This window comes from Tyto alba, unplaced genomic scaffold (assembly GCF_018691265.1).
Source record: "Tyto alba isolate M040663 unplaced genomic scaffold, T.alba_DEE_v4.0 Super-Scaffold_26, whole genome shotgun sequence".
NCBI classification, from domain to species: Eukaryota; Metazoa; Chordata; class Aves; order Strigiformes; family Tytonidae; genus Tyto; species Tyto alba.
Genome location: NW_024881300.1, coordinates 9,117,902 through 9,135,447, shown reverse-complemented (window position 1 = coordinate 9,135,447; position 17,546 = coordinate 9,117,902). Strand labels below are relative to the sequence as shown.

General features: G+C 37.6%; 1 protein-coding gene across 1 annotated transcript in view; it reads right to left on the bottom strand.

Annotated features, from left to right (window-relative positions):
* NETO2 (neuropilin and tolloid like 2) overlaps window positions 1–17,546 on the bottom strand; it is a 36,310-nt gene that overhangs the window by 11,178 nt on the left and 7,586 nt on the right. The window contains exons 2-7 of the mRNA XM_042797765.1: window positions 12,228–12,284; window positions 10,581–10,721; window positions 8,350–8,598; window positions 5,859–5,903; window positions 5,642–5,769; window positions 1,797–2,025 (exon numbers count right to left, since the gene is read on the bottom strand). Of these exons, the coding sequence (XP_042653699.1) occupies window positions 1,797–2,025; window positions 5,642–5,769; window positions 5,859–5,903; window positions 8,350–8,598; window positions 10,581–10,721; window positions 12,228–12,284 (849 nt within the window). The remainder of the gene's footprint in view (window positions 1–1,796; window positions 2,026–5,641; window positions 5,770–5,858; window positions 5,904–8,349; window positions 8,599–10,580; window positions 10,722–12,227; window positions 12,285–17,546) is intronic.

Sequence of the window (17,546 nt, the reverse complement as noted above, 5' to 3'; positions counted from 1 at the left end):
CACGTATTGAATCAAGCCAGAAGTCAAATACATTGATTTTTAACATTGCTGTTAGCTGAATTACTTAGTCAAATCTGCAAGCAGCACTAGGTGTGTGTTAGGTGACTGTCATGCACAATTAGTTCATTTATGTAAATCTTTTCAGAAATATTGATTGTTTTCATGGTTGGCTTCATATAATTACAAATCATTAGTAAGGCAGAAGAGAAAAATAGCTTAACGATCTGAAAATAAGATAAGCATGGATTCACTCTTTTCAGTTCGAAAAATTGCTTATCAGTATATAATTTAAAAATACATGAAACATTTTTTCAGACACACTTTTCAGTTAGCCTATCAAGTTAGAAGATAAATAAGAATAACCACATACCTTTGCAGATTTTCTTCTGCCAATGATTTTCCAGTTGGTTTAAAATTATAAGTTTGAAAAGTTATCTAACTCTAGGAGCAGTTAACTGTTTCAACCTCCTGCACCCAAAAAAACCCCTCCAAAAATCCAAACTCACTAACAACAAAGAAACACAATCCACTCCAATATTTATAATATAAAGGGATAATTTCCCTGGCAAAGTTCGTGGTACTTTCTAGATTGAAAGCTGGAATAACTTGCATTATCACTAAAATTAATAATTGTATTGAAATGAAAGCTACTGGAAAAGCTGTTATAAATTTTGCAAGCAAGTTGTGCTTAAAATTGATATTTATTGAAATTCACAATATCTACGGCTTATTAAATGCCTGTTGTAGCTTAACCAATAGACTAGTTTGAAACATGCAATTATTTCTTACTACCCTGTCTGCAAAGTGAGCAAAATACTATTTTTCTTATAATTCTCTGTTACTTAATTAAGGTTGTTTTTACAGAAAGTAACTTTTCTCTTGTGTTAAACTTTACTGGTTTATGGAACAGAATATAATATCTACTTGTTACCTGTAACCTTAAATTTTTTTGTGAAGTGATGACCAGGATCCCTTTCAGGACTGGCTACAGACCTCTTAATTCTGTCAAAAAAAAGTTACTTCTTTGACAGCAAAATTCCATTAAGTTCAGAGGAAAAGCACTTAGGAGAAATCTCACAAAAAGCATGCTTTCAAGAAACATCTTGATTTACAATGAGAATAAAGACTATTTTTAACCCAGGCTATGGAATCCAAACAGAAATCCAGATTGCATTTACAGGTCTGCTTTTGATATAGCCTTCTTAAATCTGAATTTAACTCCTCATCTACGGCTGTGCAACACAACTGGGCTTTGCTAAGGGAACATGTGTGGGATTGTTTAGAGTCACACGTGGCTGAGGGGGAGGTAACAGCTTGGGTGTAGTTCCAGATCCAAAACTGAAGGTAGGGCTGTGGATAGGAAGCAGATCCAGACTCTGCGGGGTCACAGGTGTTTTCTAGCCTTCTGAATATCCAGTGTGGGCTTGAGAAGCGCCTGTTGTGTGTTTGGGGGAACTGGAAGATGTGGGCTAGTGGGAGAGCACACTTCAGTCCCATTGCTATCTTTAAGTCTGTGTTCATTATTGTAGAACTCACTGTGAGAAGGACATAGCCTAGGGCTGTATTATTACTGAAATCAAATGAAAAATAAACCTTTTAAGAATGGAGGAAAGCCTTTCTTCAGGAACCCTGCTTACAACTGGAATAAAGCAAGTATTTAATTTACCTGCTAGTATGTGAAGGAAACAAGCAACCTTTCTTGTGAGTTCCTACCCTATAATATATAGCTGATGCTTTTCCTAAAATACCTGAAGTACCCTGCTAACAGGAGAATAGGCACTTTAAAATCTACTTACGATCCACAAATGAAGTGAACAGCATTCTGAATCTGCTTAGCCTACTGCCTTCATCTGCCCACATTCGTACCACGCCTGTCCCAGTCTGCAACATGACATCATTTGCTACGGTGCTGCAAAACTTTGCCTTCAGGTTTTCAATAGAACTACTTCCATCATATACAGCAACAAAGTTTCTTTTGCATTCATTTGAATGCTCCATTTGATAGTCGAGAAATCGCAAATAAATCTGTTAGAAAAGAAAAATTAATGTCTCTAGGAAAAGTAATAGAGAAGACAGTTTTCTTTCTTAGCAAATCTTGAATAAGATGTTTTGTCCCCTTGCACAGATGTGTAACTTCACAACTCACACCACTTTTAAATTTACATTTTCTTATTAAATGTCAATGTGGAGTATTACTTGAAATTTGTTTTAATATCTGTTTCAGTTCTCCCCCTTCCCCAAAACAATCTTTACTTAATAATTTACTCCGCTATATTTCTACTTCTCTTGGAAAAAGGCAAAAAGCAGCACACTTGCTGAAGGAAGCCTTAAGCAGCTCTGCTAAATGTGCATTCTATTACCCTAGAAAAGATACAAGAAACACATAAATGTGCTCAAATAATTTTAATGGTGTTTTGACTGTTCTCTTTTCTTTCTCCTTTAATTCATAAAAACAATGTTAAAATATAAGGGAAGGAGTCTAGTAAGAAAAGCTCTGAAGTAAAATAAAGAAATTAAAATTTGTTGCTTCAGAATGAAAGCTAATTACTTTCCAGAGCAGTGTTACAGAAGACATAAACCATGAGTCAGGAGTAATTTGAATAAAAATGGAAGCAGAAAAAAGGTAAACTGGCTATCTAGGAAGAGTTAGTAAGTTTCAGCTAACCTTAATTCTTCCAAAAGCAGAAATCTAATCCAAGAGAAGGCAGTGTATGTGGTAGAACATATGCAGTAAAGGGAATTAGGAGACCAAGATGGCACATGGAGAGTAAGAAAATTTATTTTGCTGGAGCAGGAAACCTGTTCAAGATTGTAATTCAATTAGAATTACATGAAAAGATCATAGGGCTTTTAAATCTCTTGAATGGTTCTATTGGAATTATCAGAATTCTAGTAAAACTTGATGAAGTATGTAACTGTCACCTAAGCACACTGCCAAGTCCATCTTTAAACTTTCAAAATTCCTCAGACAGCCGTTATTTTGTCAGAGAAGAAATCTACCCCTGTGGAAGCTGAGGTCCCCTGCTTTGTGGGAGAAGAGGTGCTCTTCCTCTATCCATGAAGTCTTCACTATGTTCCTCAGATCAGCTTGGGTCTAGAATGTATGTGTTTTGAGTAGTTTACAATTACCTCTCCAGCTGATGCTGTGGATGTTGAAGACCTTTTGCACAGTGAGGTTTTTCATGCATCTGCCTAATGAGAAGAATCTCAAACTCTTGTTTAGTGTGTGAAGCAGGGGAGACAGGGTAGATGAATACCATGCTTACTACTGCTATATTACCTATATTTCTGCCATTTTGCCCTATCTCGCTTTTAACCTCAGCTAGTGCTAAAGCCTTTTAAAACTGAATTTTGAAGAACTCACGAAAACAAAACCAACCATGTCTGTGAGGGGGGCAGGGAAAGATATCCCCTGCATATGCTTAACAGGCTCTACTGAAAACATGGGAAAAGACAGGTGACACTTGTGCGCTCTGCTGCCTTCTTGCCAGTGTTTTCCAGAGGCAGGCTGCCAGCACTGTCTCCCCTTGCACGTTCTCTGAGAAGGCACAGCCGCCTATGTCATATTATCTCATGCTTCATCGTGTTGTTTTGTGATTTTTCAGTATATATATATTTTTTTTTCTTTCTCTTTTTTTTTTTTTTTTTTTTTTTTCTTGTTGCTGGATTTGTTAGACTTACTGCTGGAAATTCTCAGCTATGTTGAGAACCTGTCTTTCCAATGTCTTATCTCAAAACATAGGTGTGAACTGTAAATGCTAGTATTTGGGCTGAGGGGTGGTATTGTCACATAGTGATTGACTTAATATATCTGCTGTGAAATTACAATGGAAGCTAAAAATAAGTTATCACACTTGTAGTAGAGCTATTCTGTGTATGAAAACAAAGGAATAATTCCATTAGAAGAACTTAGCTCTACAAAAGCTTTTTCTAGTTCGTGTGTTAAGCAAGTAAATATAAAAGGTCCTCACTCTTAAGAATATATTGATTATTCTAGTAATTTTCTGAAATCTGGAGGTAATTTATTATGTATCTATTATGCATATGTTAGAAGTCCTTTCATTGCTGCAGTTGTGTCAGTTTTAAAAAATTATTTTTATTACAAAAATGAAATTGAAGAAATTAAAAATTACTATGTTTATTTTTCTCAAGAGACTGCACCGTATCAGCTTTAATGGATTTTATCATCATAATTCTGCCAGAATTGAAGCTTGAGGAACCATTGTCAGAATACTAAGAATTATTTTTCTGTAATGTTTTAACTCAATAATTTAGGATGATGATCTAATCTCAGGACTGACCCAACTGTAACTCTGCCTTATGGCAACATTCAATAATTTAATAAAATACTTAAGCATAAGACCTGGTGCACTCAAGTGGCAATGTAGAGAGAAAATGGTTTTATTATTGTTTCTGGAAGAACTCCTACTATTACTTAGACTAGTATAGGACTCTTGGGAGTTGAGTCACTTCCTCAAAGGCTCAAATATATTAATGGCTTTTTAGTTTCTTTCTTGTCTAGTCCTCTTATTACCATTTTTTAGGTTGCTGGTTTAAAACTAATTTGGAGGTTGGTGAATAGGGCTGGCTAGTTAACTAGTAGGAGTGTGTAAGAAGGCATAGAGTAGGTTTATCATCTTGGCAGCTACTGCTTAAAAATATTTTAAAATTTTTGTGTACATGCAAGCAGTGCTATGTGCTTTAATATACATATAGAACCAAAATTACAGATGTGTGTGCTATATGGAGAAAAAAAAATGTGTTCTTCAAAGAAACTCATAAGTAATTAACAAGTGTATGATTCTGAAACAAAGCTGTTGGGTTTTTTTTAAACAGGCTATTGCTATTTCATTTTGGAATTATGTATAGGATTTTATCCTTCCCTCTGCCCAACAATAAAGCTGAGGTTATTTTTAATGAGCATAAGATAATGAAGTTTTCATAAGCAGTCTCTAGTTCTGCAAGCACAACCATAAATATCAGGTACCTGAGGTAACTAATGCTGATTTTGGGCTTGGGCAGCTAATATGCCCTTTTAGGGCTTGGATAGAAAAACTAGCAAATTTTATTGTGACACTTTAAGAGGGTGTGATCCTATAGCGAAATCAGAAGAGAAAGAGTGGTAATTGCTCAGCTGTTTCCAGGTAAAGCCTTTCGTTTTAGCTCAGACTGCTGATTAAAGTGGGTTTTAAGGTACTGGATTGTGAATTAGATTGGGGAGGAGCAGGTACGTTTCTGTTGACTTGGAACAGAGCCAAATTCTCCAACAGAACCACTGGAGGCAAAATTTTAAACCATGGCAGCAAGATTTAATGGAATTTATCAAAGCTGTTAGCCAGCATTTTTGCCTGAGGTCTTCCAATAAAACCAGACTCCAAGTCAAATGCCCTTGAAAACTGTTGCTTAAAGAGTTTCCACAGCTATGTTGTATTTTAAGTTTCAAATAATAGCAAGACAACACTGTGGACGTGCTGCATAAGTTTAATTTCAGAAACAATCCTCTATCTCGATTTCCTAAGCCACTGATACATAATTAATTTCAGTGAAAGCAAGACATTATGCAAATCACAGCTAGTGACTATTACCTGTTACTAATGACTTGGAAACCCACTGTATGCTGAATGATATGAATGAAACCCACCTTAGCATTTGGAGTAGCTTTAATTGTCCATATGCAGTCTACTGCTTGTCCCGGTTTTGTTTTTCCTTCTTGTTCTACTTGACTGGAACGTACGATTCCATCAGCTCCTGAGAGTTCAAACTGGCAATCTAGGGATAAGACATATCTTGCTGTCAAATGCAATATGACATTAATTTAAAATTTCTTGTATAAAGAAATTGTTACTGTAATACTAGACCTGGAATGGGATTTAAAATACCTCCTAGGTAAGTGAAGTCGGGATCTGTAATAGAAAGAAGTCATGAATCACAAGGGCTATCAGTGCTTGAGAATCACTTCAAGGTTTAGTATAATCTAAGGATTATGTCCATTTTTGCATTATGTCACAATAAGAATTGCCAGAAAGTTTACTCAATCAATTGGAGGGTACAGAGACTTTTTTTTTTTTTTCAAGATTATTCAACAAAGATTGACCTTATTTGAATAAGGTAATTTTATGCTGACAGCTCAGACTTCCAGCATAACACCAAAAGTTACTATTCACTATTTTGTTCCTAGGCTACATTCTGAATTTAATTATGCCAGTTTTCACTGAAATCACTGGAGCTCCGCAGAGTACAGGAGATCTTTCTGTGGGCATCGTTTTTATCAGACTGCTGTCTGTCTAGTTCTGAACAATTTGAACTGGAGTCATTCAGCAGAATATATCAACACTTTGAAATAGCTAATTGCTATTAGTAGAGAATATAAAGGACAGTTCAATACTAAAGATACTTTTTCCTTGGGTACCCATGCCTCTTCTATTAGGCCAGGTAGCACAGTTGTAGACATCATTTATGAAGGCAGAATTTCACCTTGACTGTTCCTCTATCTCCTCTCTTCTAAATGCAACATATAGGTAGTATATGTATCTGTAGTAGTATACTATATGCATACTAGTAGTGAAGTAAGAAAATACTTTTTCATATTGGCTAACTGATGTTATTTTACGGGGACTAGGGCTTGTCTAAAAATGAGTCTGTAAAGGGCTGGAATGTCTAAGCCTTGCATTTCAGTGATCTAACAGGTTAGTGTTTCCTCACAAATCGGCACAGAAACTTGCCAGATGTACCCATTCACAGCTGTGGCATAGAAAATCACCATAGAAATCACACAAATCATAGTGTGTGTGTGTATGTGTGTGAAATGTTAGTCTACGCAAAGATAGTACTAGTTCATGCAAAAGTGCAGGTCTGTTTTATACAAAATTATTTTCCAAATGAAGATCCAGAATTTGGCTCGTTCTGTGATCCTCAAAAGGTTTTCCTGTATAGGGAGTTTATCATCTCTCCTAAAGTGCTTCAGTCCTAAGCTTAAGATTCGGTACAGTTGAGAAAATGCTGCCTTTGCCCTCCTCTATTTTAGTTGTCTGTAGTGAAATCTATGATTGCTATATGCAAAATTCTGTCAGACTTTCAATCTTATGAACTGATGATATTTTTTTATGAAGTGGGAGTGTATGTGCACTTCCTCTTCCATTTTCACAATCCCAAAATATTTTACCACACTCCATGTAAATGTAGAGGAAAGAGAAGGAAATAAAAATATCAGTCCTTCAGTTGCTGTGATCTACTGTGAAAATAATATACAGTTTAAATTTATATTTAAATTTCAAGCCTGGAACAAGGCTAAGTTAGTTTTGAAAATGATGTTAATGAAATGGTTTTGAAAATGGACTTAGCAATAATGCGTAAATACTGTCCCTATGAAAATGTTATTCCCAGTGGACTGGTCACCATATTAATGTGTAGAGCCTCCAAGTCTACATCCCTAGCAAGATATACGGTTCTATAAGCAGTAATATATAATCATGTATAGTGTTTTCATGTGCTGTAGGGGTGAAGACCAGTTGGGTAAAGATGACATTAAAAAGTTATGCCTGTGTATACATTTATAGTAGTAGTAGAGCTGACATTTGTATATTGGCCTTTGTCCCAAAGGACAATAAAATGCTGATAACTACATGTATCGTATTTATGAAGTAGAGCAGTCAAGCACTGCACAAGGACATGAGGTCAAATTTTCTTGTGAAAAGAATGCCCTGCCAGTTTTAAGTGGCCCCACAGAGCAGACATCCTTTTTGTTTGTTGAAAGGCACTGTCAGCATATTATCCTCTCTTTCATACCCTGTAAACTACACAGTACTTTGAGCAAAGAACAGTTCTGTGGTTTGAGGAAATCGAGTTTCTGAGATTTGATCACTGAGAGCTGATGCTTGGACTGTATAGATATTTCCTCTGGCTTTTCTGAATGGAGATTTAAAATGTTTTGCATCTGGCTGGAAGTGCTATTGTAGATTTGCTTCAGGTGTTTTTGTCATAGTGTCTTATATTCCTAGAAGATAGGCTGTTGAAAATGCCAGCTATTTGTCTACATAAATGCTCTGTCCATTACTACCACTGGTGAAACTGGTACAAGTTAGAATAACAAAGGGAAGTTGTTAAAGCCTTCAGCATGAACAAGATCAACTGACTTCTTCACTAGCAAATTGCCTTCAGTCAGTTTTCCAAGGTGATTTTAGTCAAGTGTGCTGTAGGATTAGCAGGACTGAGACTAACCATCACACTGTCACTTTGCCTTCATATGCACTTATGAAGATATACAGCTCTAGACTATCACCATAAATACATCCAGAGAGTTCACTGGGAGCAGATGGTCATTAACTCGGTCAGAATTTTAGGCGTCTTTACCTGGTATAAATGAGTACTTTGCTTGAAACCCCTTTCCCTCCAGCTCCTCATCAGAAGTAAACTTGATCCACATAAATCTCCCTGTTGATCTAATTAGTGCAGGACTTTTCAGACCACAGTAACGATTAATAAGAGGGGAGAAACCAAAAGGTCCATCTCGAATCTCCAGATGATCAAACCGACATTCAAATGAGGGTTCTATGTAATAAGGTTCATCAAAGGTCAGCTCAATTCTTTGTCGTGGAGCAGCTAGACATAAAAAAGTATAGCAAAAGATTAGATGAAGATCTATATAAAATACACATGGAGACATGAAATAATGAAGAGATGGGCCTCTAAAATAGCAAGACAAAAAAGAGAGTGGGAACTTCTCAAAATACATCTGGCAATCTGATACAAAGACTCAGATACACTGTAATAAAAATTTTAAAAATGGTTGTGTAGAAGATACCTTTTCATGGAATTTTATGGAATTTTTTTGCTTGCTGATCTTTATTGTTGAAAAATCAGAAATTACGTAGATTTGATGCAACACATATAACGCATATGCAAAGGTATTCAAACAAGGTTTAATATTAAGATATAAATTAAAAGCATTGTTCCATCAAAGCAAAGTACATGAAAAAGGACAAAACATTAAGGGATGCAGAAAAGAATGGAAAAGAAAAAGATATGAAGAGCTAAACACTGGTATATTTCCTAAACATTAAGCCCAAATTGGGAGATCCTTTGGCAGGAGAAATCCTTTATTAGACTATTCAGAGAAGTGTAAATGCTTCGTATATATATTCGTGTGCAGGTGACTACAGATGTTGGTAAGTCTGAACCAGCAACAGCCTAACATCAGGATTTGGATCAGAGCCCTAAAGCCTGATGAGATGCAGCTATGGCTGCTTTGTGACCGGACCTTCACATCTGTAGTTTGGAACCATGACTTTATATTGTATGAATAGCTTTAGTGTTTCTTGTTCTTGTCATCTATTGAGCTACATGAACTTTCAGATACTAACTGGCACGTGGAATGACAGCATTAAAGAATCACATGCTGTCTGCTGCTTCTGAATGCAAAAAGGATTTACTTACATGACTAACACTCTGCTTAGACCTTATGCCTTACCTGGACAGGAGTTAAAACCATTCGTAGCCATTTGCACATATTAGCGGTTGTCTGCAGGAAGGACAGTATCTCATCTAGAAATTGTGGAGGACCTTGGGCTCGCCCAGGTACCCATACTGTTTCTGTATAAGGACTGTGAGGACAGAGGTGTGGAAACCGCCTCTGTGCTCCATGGAAGCTGCCTCGCGTGAGGGAGATCCAGCAATGGATCTGGTACGTCCAGACTCTAAAGCTGGACAGGGTATCTGCTCTTCAGTGCCTCCACTGGCAGGGAAGATGCAAAAATTCAGATGTGCGTGCATATGCATATGAGCAAAAAAGAGGGTGTCTATGAACCAGTACTATACTGCACGAATAGAAACTCACTGAAACACTACTTGAAATATTTCAATTAATTGATATGAATCTGACGATTAAGCTGACTAATGCTTTTAGCTGACTTCAGTGGGTTTTGGATGCATTCTAATAAGAGGAAAAAATAATTAGTGTGTCCCAAGTCTTGCAGCTTTTATCCAAGATATTCTTATTGGAATGTGGTTTTATTCTAGTTAATGAATTTTTTTTGTCCTCATCACATTATTTTAGTAGTGACCTCAGCAATGCTAACAAATCTCCATATTTTCAATACAGTGCTATGGCAGTCCAAAGTGTCTTTTTTTATTAATAAAGGACAGCATAAATATTTTCTGCTTGTGAGACAGACTTAGAAGAACACAGTATGGTCTGGTAAATCCTGAAGATAGTATTCAACCATCTTTTGCAGTTTATCATCAGCAATATTGGAAGTGATATTAAGATAACAAGCTACAAGTTTTATCTTAATAGTTTTGTGCCTTCACAGATTACAGTAGATCTGATGCTACTTTTTCTGGATGTGAGGATATGTCTTATCCCATATAGCTAATTCCTGAATGTTTGCATTTTCTATTAATTTGTTATTACTTCAGAGAGCAAATTTAGCTTCTTGTTCAATCAAATGACTGCAGAATTGATTATATATCTAGTATGGCTATATAATACTTGACAGTATAGTGAAATGACACTGTTCAACAGTTCAAGATTATCCATTTAAGAGTAAGATTACAACACAACAGAACAGAAATGCAGCATGTACCTTCTAAGATATAGATGCACTCTTGATTTGGTGGGTACAGGTTAGGGTAGTTTGGTGAAGCAAAATGTCCTCCATTACTTGTCCGTACCCAATTGTCACACTGGGTAGGAGGAATGCGATTCACTCCAATATTTTGCCCACCTTAAGAGAAAAACAAGTGATCAAACAAATTTCTCCTGCAAGCATGCAAATTCGATTTTGCAAAAGTAACACACTGACATAATGCATATCCTATAAAAGAAGAAAGTAATTTATTTTGGTTGAAAACTCCCTTCCATGTCATTTGTTAATACCTAGCTAGGAAAATTTTATGCTTAAATTAGTGATATGATATCTCCTAAAGAGATCGTAGTTTTTGGATATCAAATATGTCCAGTAGTTTTTGTGAAGGGAAGAGAAGAGAGGGAGTAATTGTTTTTTACACAAGTAATTTTAGATTTTTTGATGCTCTTATTTCTAAGTCAGATAGTCACAGTGGCTGCCAATATAGCAGCATTATTTTATGGCTTATGTCCTCTCCATTCCTATGCAAATATAATCCAAAATATTTGTTAGCTTTTACTATTTTTGCCCCTGATTCCAAAGTATACTGAAGTACATGGCCCTTAGGTTGAACATCTATTTAGAATAATTTGTCAGAATACAGAATGCTTGTAACAGAATTAATTATAATATGTAAATACACTAAATACAGCAATGGTAGCTAATAAAATTACTAGCAAATAGGTAGATTGCACATTTAAGATCAAAGCTGCTTTTCTGGATGTGCAGGGAAATATGCATCTTGACTGAGATTATGTAGGTTATTAAGCTAGTGCACCATGCTGGACCATTCCCAGGAGCTTTGTTAGTTCAGATTTCCTTATCCAAGGAGAAGGGAGTTGGGACTCGTATAATCTCTCTGACCTTTTGCTTAAGTAGCTTTGGCCCTTCTCCTTGATATCAGCAGAACTGGAGAGAGTAGGACACAGGATAAGTGGTTTCTGTTAGATTTTTTTTTTTCCTAAATCTCACAGGGTGCTCTTATAATGTTGTTTATATTTACGCAGCTTTTCTTTGCAGACCTTTGAGGGGGAGTCAGTGCTGATACAGGTCTTAGCTGCCTCCAGTAAATGACATCCCCTTCCACTGGTATCTTGGCAGCTTTTTGATTTATGGGGGTGAAAACTTAGTGTCTCTTGCAGAAATTGTTCAAGGAAATTCTGTGGGTTGTCAGTTCAAGGAATTTTTCTCCCCTTACTGTAGGTTAATCCCACGCATGAGAAAATAAGGTCTGTGAAACTGATGCTTTCCCTGCTCACCAGGCTTCAAAAATGTTTGTGGGTGGACTATTTGAAAAGCTAGTTGTCAGATACAGAAAACATGAATTTCCGTGGTGTTTCCCCCCCCCCCCCCATCTCTAAGGTCCAAAACCATAGAATTTTAATTGGCTAAGTGAACTTCCATGTTTTTTGTGACTGGATGGCTTTGTTCAACTGGGAAAAAATGCAGTAAATAGGGAGAAAGTGGAAAATACTGGAATTCATATTGATGATTCAAAAGCTATTAATACCTGAACACAAATACTTTCTTTCACTTATATTGCTTAATTAAAAATTATAAAGCTGTTACATTTTTTGAAAGAAAATCATCAAACTGAAATTGTACCTTGTGTCTTCTGTGCAACGGCAATCCCTTCCACTACAAGGATTGTTACTAGCAACACTGAAGAGAGAAATTGGACAGGAAAAAACATCAGTAATTTATCAAAATTAGAGACCATTTTCTGCAGTCCTGATTCATGCAAATCCTAGAATCACTAATCAAAACAACTCAGAACATACAAAAATACATAATTAATTTACGTACTTTCTCAGACTGCACCTATTTCATACAGTTGAAATTTTAAGTGCACTGTTGGTTCTTCTTCCAGGTTCCTTAAGAAAGCGTCTATGAGAATAGTAATTTATTATTTGAGGGAACTTTAAGAACATTTTTGTAGAGTATCTACTAATTTGTAAGCATTTTATAAAATTACATGGTATCTATCTTCTATATAACTTTTATATCCTGAAATGAGATGTTCCACTGCTATATTGAACCATATTTATCCTAAAACTCCATTTGCATGATGAGTGCAGAAGACTTCTCCAGTTTCCAAGAAATAAATTGGGACCACAGGAGACACTGCCTGGTCTCATCCCTACATGGATTTCATGAGCAGTAGAGAATTGTGCTTGCAAGACTGGTGGTTGTAATGCTGCCACAAAACCAGTGATTTCTGCAAATGATGTGGCAGTAGAAAACGAGCAGATACCAGTTCCAAGGATGGAGAGATGGATCAGTGACAACAGCTAGGATGTGGACACTGATAGGATGTACACTGTTGCAAGAACTCTGGTTTGCTGGAGTGTTGTGTTAGTCTCAGGTGTTGGTACGTACTGGTGTGTTCTAGATTTGTATTGACTAAATATTGGACCTGTTAAAGATTCTGTTATACTCTTTCCTCCAACACTCTTTCTTCTTCCTTCCCTAAAAATAAGCTGCCTAGATGGTGTTGCTTTTGGCTTTTCCCTTATGTTTACACTTTCCTTGCACCCAAGAAGCATCAGTCTGAACAGCACATATTAAAGTTTCCATATTCCACTATTCATCAATGGTTTTAAAGTAGGCTTAATGTCCAAATTTTCCTAAAATACTTTATCTCCTCAAATAGTTAAGGATTAGCAGGAAGGGAAAAGAGAATGAAATAGAGTATATAACTGTGCTATTCTTCAAATCTTTCATTTGCTTCTGTCCTGAGTATCTCTACAGTTGTGGACACATACGTTAGAGTCCAAGCCTACTTGGCTAGTTCTCTGCCCTGGACAGAGGCTGACCAAGGGGAGATAAGATACAAGTTATAAAATTATGAGTGTCTTTGAGATGGTGAATAGAGAGCAACTACTTGTTGTCTCTTCCGATACAAGAACCAGGGTGTATCAGACGAAGCTAGCAGGTGGCATGTTCAAAGTAAATGAAGATTTGTGGTTTTTTCAGTGCACATACTTCATAGTGCATCCTTGAGGTAGAAAATCCTGTTTCAGAACCCCTTAGGCCGTAAGTTGTTGCAAGTCTGGGATAGTATTTGGGGCAAATATAATTTGCTCTACTTGAATACTCTTTCTGCTTTTATATCTTCATGAAAGAAGATACCTGGCTAGATGGACCTTTGATTTGACCTGGTATGGCCCTTCCCATGTTCTTAATCTACTTGTTAATACTAAGTCAGACAGGCATGGCCTCAGCACTGCAGGAAAAGAAGATTTCAGCTGGAATTTTGTCATGTTCAGGAAGATAATTTTCTTTTCCCAGTTTTCCCCTCTTGTTGTTCAGGCATTTTAGTGGATCATGCTGAAATGACATTTTCTCTATCTGTGATTTTCCCTGCGTTGCTGTTGGACTTCCAGCCCTTTAGAGAGTTACAGAGTGAGCATGCACTGACTGTGACCTATGGTGATCTTGACTGAACTCACCTAGATGCTACTGTAATGTTGGCATAGATATATTATCTTGGGGAAAGACAAAAGAACTCGAAGTCTGCCCCTGAAAGTGTCCATCTAGCATTTGTGTTTTATTATGTATGTTTCTGCTGCCCTTTCTTCTCTCTACCCACATGAAAACAGACTTTGTAACATTATAAGACTTTCCTCAACAACAACCACTTTTTTCCCTTGTAAGTAGAGTTCACAACTGTGGGTGTTCTAAAATACCATATGGGTCTTGCAAACAAGTGTTATGTTCCTAGAAACTTACTTGATTTTTAGGGATGGATTATGAGATAGTAGGTTAGGACTTTGGTAGTTTTGCGATCTCCATCTTTGAAATAATTCCACATTTTCAACAATATTAATATACCAAAAAATACGCTGTCATTATCCCAATATAAAGTATGAATCAAACCGTTACCCCTTGTCCTACCCCTACACCCCCTGATAGAGTCCCTCCCCACCTTCCCTGTAGCCCCTTTAAGCACTGGGAGGCCGCTCTAAGGTCTCCCTGGAGCCTTCTCTTCTCCAGGCTGAACACCCCTAACTCTCTCAGCCTGGCCTCACAAGTGAGGTGCTCCAGCCCTCTGATCATTTGCATGTCTCTCATCTGGACCAGCTTCAACAAGTCCATGTCCTTCTGACGTTGGGGCCCCCAGAGCTGGACACAGCACTGCAGGGGGGTCTCACAAGAGCAAGAGTAGAGGGGGAGAATCCCCTCCCTGGTCCTGCTGGCCACACTGCTCTTGATGCAGCCCAGGACACGGCTGGCTTTCTGGGCTGTGAATGCTCGTTGCTGGCTCACAGTCAGGTTTCCACTCACCAACACCCCCAAGTCCATCTCCTCAGGGCTGCTCTCAACCCACTCCTCGCCCAGCTTGTATCTGTGTTTGGGATTGTCCTGACCCATGGGCAGGACCTTGCCCTTGGCCTTGTTGAACTTCATGAAGTTTGCATGGACCCACCTGCAGGTCCCCCTGGATGGCATCTCTTCCCTCCAGCGTGTCACCACACCACACAGTTTGGTGTCATCGGTGAACTTGCGGAGGGTGCACTCGATCCCACTGTCCATGTCGCCAACAAAGTTGTTAAACAGCGCCAGCCCCAACACCAACCCCTGAGGAATGCCACTTGTCACTGCTCTCCACTTGGACATGGAGCCATTGACCACAAGTCTTTGTGACCATTCAGCCAATTTCTTATCCACCAAGTGGTTCATCCATCAAACCCATAAAATTTTCTATGTGTTTTCTTTGTTTTTTTCCTACACTGGTTTTTGAGCAACACTTGGAAGTTGGCTTTTATTGTTAAAACAAATGCAGCTTTCACAATCTTATGTGAATCAGGTATCAGTATGTACTTCTATTGAATTAACCTTAAAGATGTGCTATGCCCACCCTCTATTTTGCAAGGACGTAGCAATCCCTTTATAACTTTTTGTGCCGCTTCTTAAAATGTGAAATGGGCTTTGTCTTTTTTTCTTAAAGCAAGCAAACACAGAAATATGAGTAAAAGAAATACTTTCATGACTATATGCATTAATTTTGTTAGTCACTTTCAAGTAACAGTGAAAAATCAGGGCTTTGTTAGTTTGGGGTTTTTTTGTACACCTATTACTATGGCTAACACAGTATACCTTTTTTTTTTCACCTTTAAAATATCAGTAAGCATCTGTTTATTTCAGTGATTGTGCTCTCTTGTACAATAGAGACAACATAAGAATAGATGTTCAGTTACACTAACCAGTGATTTCCCTTCTTGAAATGATGCAGACACAGAAACAAGCCTCCTAGAAGGACTTCACAAAATCTGATTGGCTTTCACTAAATCCTGTGTTGTTTCTATTAATAGTCCAGAGCTGTGTATGCGTGTGCAAGTGCAAAAGAACAGTGCATATTTCCTGCAGAACAGCATGGATATGCAAGCAATTACAGAAGATAAATGGGCTGAATATTTGTCTTACTGTCTTCCTTTTGTCATGTTATATGTATGAGTGGATATAGTAAGCATGGGCCACCTTCTCTTTGTTCCCTGCCCTTTTCATCCTCTTTATTTTTAATCTTTTCCATCTCCTGCCTTTCCCTGGCAATGCCCATCCTTCTCATGCTCTCAACAACCCTTAAGATGTATACAAAGCAGCCCAGGTAACAAATGTTTAAGGGCCTTCCTTTGCCATCGCTTTTATCCTGGGTGATGGTATGATAAAGAGAGGTGTCTCTGACTAATACTCTCTATGTGTGCTGTCCTTATCTCTGTGACATTGCTAGCAAAAAGGTGGAGAGAGGACTTACATCTGTTCTTCTTGAGAGTACTGGGCAGGATGCCTGAGGTAGTGCTGCCTTCAACTCTGTGCATTTACATGACGCAGTACAATGTGGGATAGCAAACAGGAGTTTGTTTGGCTGAGAACAAGGGCTATCGATGTTCAGGATGAAAGAAGGAAAGAAAAAAAATCTGGATATTTTTAGACCTTTTAGCCTGCTTTCATTAACCTATTTTTGTGTGCATTTTAAAAACAACAAAGCAATCACTTGATGTCCTAAATCCATACCACTTCCTGGAAAAATATTTTCGAATCTTAAAGACTAATTTGGACAAGTCAATAAGAAGGAAGGAAGGTGTCTAGGGAAGAGAGAGATCCTGTAGGATGGTGCAGTGGAGAGCTAGTGCTGAACTACAGTGCTGGTATTGTGCGCAGTGACACAGACACAGCAATTAGAACAGACATGAGATACTGAACTACTTTCACTAAAAGTCTTGTAGCACTTTCAGAAGGATGAAGAATGATCTTGTTATTGCCGATAAATTGAAATTCAAATAGTTATAATGCAGCCGAACTTGCAATAGGACACAATATTCCTCTGCTCCTTCTTTTTTTCTCTTTTAAAGTCTGTTACATATCACTGTGACATGACTGCTCTTCAGTGTGGATGAAAGCTAACTCTAGACTTAGCTCCCTATTCTATAATGGTACAGGAAGCAGAAGTAAGTAAAAATGCCACTTGAACATGGCTTGCTAATGTAAGCAACAGCACAATCAGTGCAGGATTGCATGACTGCACTGAATACCAAAGGGATAGAAGAGTGGGTTTGTTTTCTTTGTAATAGAGGAGTGTGTTGAGAATTCTACACTGAAATATGGGAGACTGACCTTATAAACTTAGAGATATTTAGTTGGTAAATATAGTAGAGGTTAGTACTTCTGCACTGCCTCTACTTCATGCTATGTACAGTGTAGGGGAGGCTGTCATTAAGCCAATAGGAGCACAGCCACTGAGGCAGACAGATTAAGAGGGGCTTCTTTTATTCATGAATCTGGTATTTGCTACAGACTTTTATTCCATGAATTACGGTGCATACTTTTGTACCACCATTTAAAGCTCTGATAGTTTTTACCTGTGTGTTAACGAAAGAAAAAGCAACGAGCTTCTGTCTCTGTTTTTAAAAGAATTGATTTTTC